Raw genomic sequence first — 5,717 nt, forward strand, 5'->3', positions numbered from 1 at the left:
TTCCCAGATACCCTTTCCCTAGGAACTAATCATCAGACAACACCTGCTTCCTATCAGGTGGATTATAAAGGTTGCATTCCCACACACACTTTGCTGTGTATTGTTTGCTTGTTTGTCTGTTGGTTCAATTCCTAGCCATTTCATGTTCCTTGTATTTCCTGTCCTGTTCCTTGCCAAGCCTAATTTTGATTCCTGGATTGTTTTCTGCTCTGATTTTATGCATGTATATGGATTACGCCTTGCCTTGCCTCTATTGTTGTGGTTGCTGATGATTGACCCTGCCTGTATGACTCAGATTGTAATAAAGCCAGCAATTCAATCCTCAACCTCGTTGTCATGTTCCTCGTTACAGAATACTCAGCCACGCATAGATCCAGCAGTATTCATGGAGCTACCCAGGCCAGTTATGGACCCAGTCTTAATGAGCCTATAAAATCATGGTTGCCTAAAGGCAGATTCGAGTGTGAGTTAAAGGACTTCATGAATGCTTTAAAGGGGACCTATTATGCAAAAATCACTTTTATAAGGTGTTTGAACACAGCTGTGTGGCCGCAGTGTGTGAAAACAACCAGCTTATAATGTTAAAAATCCACCAACATGACATCAATGACATCATGACATCAATAAAGCTGATAGATCACTCGTGGGCATTTCATAACAGCACATTCCTCTCCCCAGTGTATAGGCCCTTTCACACCATAGGAACCTTTTCATAGTACCCAAAGTAATTGTGGAACAACCCACTTTTTGGCGTGTTCGCACCGCAGGAACTAGGAACTGTTTTAGTTCCCAGAACTCCGTTTGGAGGAACTAAATTAGCTCCTACTTCAGAGTAGGGTCTAAAACAGTTCCATAGGAACTATCGGATGTAAGTGTACGCTGATTGGCTAAACGTGTACGAAAACGCCCTCACCCGCCATGATTTAAAACGCCATGTAAACACATACTGTGTAAACATTCCATGTCCATTATTGTGAAACCCGCGAGACACAACAAAAACACAGCTCCAATCACAACGTCCTCCATCCTCCTGTTGTTAATGTCGTTGTTCTTTTTTTTGTTGTTGTTGATTGCCACGCACAAATGACGTCGCTGTCGACTGGCTTACGTCACTTCTTAGTATCCATTGTCGGTGCAAATGCAACCCTTTAAATGGTACTGGATCGAACTAAAGCGGTGCGAAAGGGACTCATGTAATGTGAACTCCATATGTAACAATTGAATAAAATACCAATTTACATTGAAACATAATTTCACATATTACCACAAGACAAGAATATAAAATACAATAAAAAAAGGAATAAAAGGCGAATACCTGTGGATTGACATCAATAAAGCTGATAGATCACTCGTGGGCATTTCATAACAGCACATTCCTGTATGATATAACACCTGTTAGCAGGCTAAAAACTCTAAAAACTCTAACACATACAGCCCACACGATACATCGTCAAATTCCTAATCAATCCACACGTAAAACATACAACAGAACACTGCATATAATCTCAGTACTATTTACGAGATGAAATTAAAACAATTTATGCACTTTGTAACCTTAATTCGCTCAGAAATTCACTTAACTCTCCCCATGTAATGCGAACTGGCAAGAGGCACGCACTCACATCAAAATGGCGTCGGGGAAGTGCCAAAAGGAAATTATATAAAAAAAAGTCTCTGCACTGAGTGAACATATATTACACAAAAAAACATAAAAATAAAACCAATAATGCAGTAACAAGGATTTTAATCCATAAACAGGCATAAGGTCAGTACAGGCAGCAAATGATCAACAGTCAGTCCACAATAGAAAAAGTTAAAGTATCGAAACTAGGCTAGGCTAGGCAAGGCTAGAAGCTAGACAGGAAAAACATGGAATGGCTAGGAATTAAAGTGTAACGGTTTATAGTACAACCTATGTGTAATTTTCTTTTACATTAAGCCTTGCCTTGACTCTGTTGTTGTGTTTTCTGATGATTGACCCTGCCTGTATGACTCAGATTGTAACTGAGCCTGCAAGCGGATCCTTAACCCCACTGTCAAGCTCCTCACAGTAACAGTCCAAACAGTTTGAAAATGAATTCTGCCATGGATGTTTATGAGTTTCTCTGGGAGAACAAAACAGACATCGCCAATGAGACGATGCGGGTGGAATTCCTGATACAAATGCAGAACGGCAGCCTCCAGACGGACCAATATGTCAACTTTACCATACAAGACATTAACTGTGTATGATCATGACTGATATGTTGAGGAAAATGAGTGCAAAAGTAACTTGGCCCAATGACCTCAAGAACTTTTTTAATGGGAGATACTCAAGCTACAAAAGTTTTGGTGATTTAATGCTCATACAATTTTTTTAAAAGTAAGAACAAGTAATCAAAGAAAAAAACCACTCACAAGCTGTTTCTAAATTCACTGAAGATGCTTAATATTCTCAATTCCACAGAGTGCGTCTTCCATTTAGCAAACTCCAACTATGAGGAAGTATCTGGAGTTTTAGAAATTACTGGCATACAGTATCATGCTCTCTTATGTGGTAGTGTTTGACTTTGCAAAGAGTCACATTTCTGTTTAGTCAAAGTGAGCAGAGATGCTTCATACTTGTATGAACAGTGCAGATAACTGCAGATGGAGCAAATGGAGCCCATCAGTGATGGACAGTGACAAGACATGCTCCATTTAATGAATACAAGAGACAAGCCAAGAAGCAGCAAGTAGACACCATTAGGACTGAACTATATAGTTTCTTGCCTTTTGTTTCATAATAAATTTGATTTATATAACCCTTTTGCTGATTTTTAAAGTGTAAACAGGACAGGCGACAGGTACTATCTACAGAACATACAGAGTTGTAAAATGTAAAAACTTAAGTTTCTTGGCAACAGTAGCCAGTCAGTTGTTTTAACTGTCATATCTGAATTCAGCACATCAAAATACATATTAACACATTTTATATTTGAAGCAGACAACTAATAAAAAATTGTAGACCAGGGTTATTAGAGAGAAGTGTTGCAAATATGCTTCTGTGTGAGCAACTCAGCATTGCATTTTGCAATCCTTTTTCAAGCAGAACTGCTCAACAGTATTGGGATACATGTTCGGGCCCTTTTTGGATACGCTGAAGTTTCTTGCACATTTCTAACAACAGAAACAAAACCATTTACTTCTCAACAGATAACTTATACCCAGTTCTGCACATTCTTTTGCAGTACAGTCACTTTATCCTCCTGAGACCCAGAAAAATACCTTTGTGAATTTAGTATTTTTTCATGTCATTACATTGTTTAGAGCATAAGATAAAATGAAAAAATTAAATTTTTTAAATATGATATTTTATTCATATGTTATGCTATATCCTCTGTAGTGAAACTTCCAAACATTCTCTAAAAAGCCCCGAATGTGCTCTTTACAGAATATCCAGACTTAAAACTGTGACATACGAGGTCTCAGAGAAATTCACTAAAATATAATGTTCTCTACATAGGCAAAAACCTTTTCTTTTTTTTCTGTTCCTCTGGTTCCACCGGTTTGCCTACACCACATCTGTACAATTTCCTTAAAACATGACTAAAGAATAACCTATAAATTCCACTAACAACTTCATTACCCAATCAGCGAGCGCATACAGTATATAAAAGTCTCTTCATGGGAACAGAATGAGACAGTTTGGATTGGAGATCAAGGACGTTGAAGACAACTACCAATCAAGAGACAAGAAACATGAAGACTCTGGCCTTTCTCTGTTTTTGGTTCTTATATTTTAGGTAAGGTCTTAAAGTTTATGTAAATGTAAAAATGTAATGTAAAAACACTTCATCTTTTTAATAAATGGGGATCTTAATATAATGGCTCTTCATTGATTTTCCTTGGCCTTTCGCTGATCAGAAATGCAGGAGAGCTTGTAATGAACTAATCTAGTAACAATTACTAACTATTCTTCTAAATAGTTCGTTTAAAAATGGTTTGTGTTTATAACAGGTACGCTCTCTGTAACAGTCCAAATAACAGTTTGAAAACTAAATCTACGACGGATGTTTATGAACTTCTCTGGGAGAACAATGCAGACATCGCCAATAAGACGATCCGGGTGGATTTCCTGACACAAATGCAGAATGGCAGCCTGCAGGCAGAGCGATACGTCAACTTCACCATCCAAGACATTAACTATGTACTGAAAGTGACTGAGATGTTGAAGAAAATGAGTGCAAAAATAACCCGGCCCGATGACATCAAGAACTTCTTTAAAGGCAGATACTCAAGCTATAAAAGTTTTGGCGATTTGATGCTCCAACAATACTTTTTCAAGGTAAGAATATAAAAAAAGACGTTAAACATTTCAAGTTGCTTCTGAATTGACTGAAGATGCTTAATACTCCACAGGGTGAGCCTCCTATTCAGCAAACTCCAGCTATGAAGAAGTATCTTTCGTTCTACAGAAACCTGATGGTCAATGAAGAGCCACTGTACTTTGCTGTGGGTCTTCTGCCCTGCTCCAGACTCTGGGTTTGGCTGGCTAATAATCTCAACATTCCTCCAACCAATGCCTACTACACTTGGAAGGTGGAGAATATGGGCGGCAATCCTGAGAAACACTACAAAGCTCTGCTGAATAAGTATCTCAACACTCCTAAGAAAGTGGCGAAGGCTAATGCTGTATTCCGTGCTCAGATGCAGAATGAGCACGATTTCTTCCTCTCATCTTGAGAAAGAAGTGTTGCCAATAGCCTGCTGTCTGAGCAACTCAACAATGCATGAAAACATGATTTGAAATGCTTTGAAAATATTGATATATTTCATTACATCTTTTAAGATTATATGCAATAAAATTAATGAATTGTTTAAAACTATTTTAATCTTTAATCAAGTCTCATGTAATCTTTTAATCATGAAAAACTGCATGTCCTCAGCCATTTTAAACAAATGTAATTCTTTGCTATTATGTCTCATAATATTCACTGTCTCTTGTATTACCCAGCAACAATTAAACAATAACACTCTAAATGTCTGATGCACATTACTTTTGAAAGCCCGTCTTAAATCCTAAAGAGGAAAAAAAATAGAACAAAAATAAGCCACATTTGATCTTTTTTTATGTGTTGTTTTATGGTTACTCATTTATGGATTGCCTTATTTATTTGTTTAATTTAAAAAACTATATTTTAATACAAATATTTTATTTTTCCATATGATCTCTCTAAAATGGCTTTGTGGAATTTGTCATTTTTTTACATGAAAAAACTAACCAATGCAAGGAACATCAATTACTTCTCAACAGATAACTTACACAAAATTCTGCACATTCTTCTGAAGTAACACAATCACTTTATGACATGAACTAATGTGTATCAAGGAAATATTTAGTGCTGGCATCTAAGATGTTTTTTTTTGTTTTTTTTTTCCATTCTGTTCCTCTGGTTCCACCAGTTTTGACAAAAGCAGCAGACTTGGGTTACCTTTTCAGGTGACGTGTTCAATTTAAAGGCAATTTTATTTTATTTTTTGTAATTAAACGCCCTTTTGTTAAGGCCTGCCCAATCTAACTATTAGTCAAATTAATTAATAATAGTTTAGCCGTAAATTAAATTATCCACATGACCTTTCATCTGACGATCTCATCTGGGACGATTCCTCACGTTCAGACAGGCCTTTAGGATGCTTTCATTTCAGTTCGTTTATAAAGGCACCCTTTTCCCATTTTTATCAGAATAATTCAGGAA

At 36.9% G+C, this 5,717-nt stretch overlaps 1 protein-coding gene across 2 annotated transcripts; it reads left to right on the top strand.

Moving 5' to 3' along the window:
* The first annotated feature begins 3,664 nt into the window (after nucleotides 1–3,664).
* On the top strand, nucleotides 3,665–4,998 carry LOC306858424 (uncharacterized protein). 2 transcript variants are annotated; one of them, XM_079398970.1, is made up of 3 exons: nucleotides 3,665–3,764; nucleotides 3,979–4,306; nucleotides 4,381–4,998. In XM_079398970.1, the coding sequence occupies exons 1-3, from the start codon at nucleotides 3,721–3,723 to the stop codon at nucleotides 4,702–4,704; spliced, it is 696 nt and encodes a 231-aa protein (XP_079255096.1). In that variant the 5' UTR covers nucleotides 3,665–3,720; the 3' UTR covers nucleotides 4,705–4,998. The 2 variants fall into 2 exon arrangements, with proteins under 2 accessions (XP_079255096.1, XP_079255097.1); XM_079398971.1 differs by having other exon boundaries at nucleotides 3,667–3,764; nucleotides 3,997–4,306.
* The last annotated feature ends 719 nt before the right edge of the window (nucleotides 4,999–5,717 follow it).

The sequence above is a fragment of the Barbus barbus genome (assembly GCF_936440315.1).
Source record: "Barbus barbus genome assembly, chromosome: 39".
In the NCBI taxonomy this organism is placed as follows: domain Eukaryota; kingdom Metazoa; phylum Chordata; class Actinopteri; order Cypriniformes; family Cyprinidae; genus Barbus; species Barbus barbus.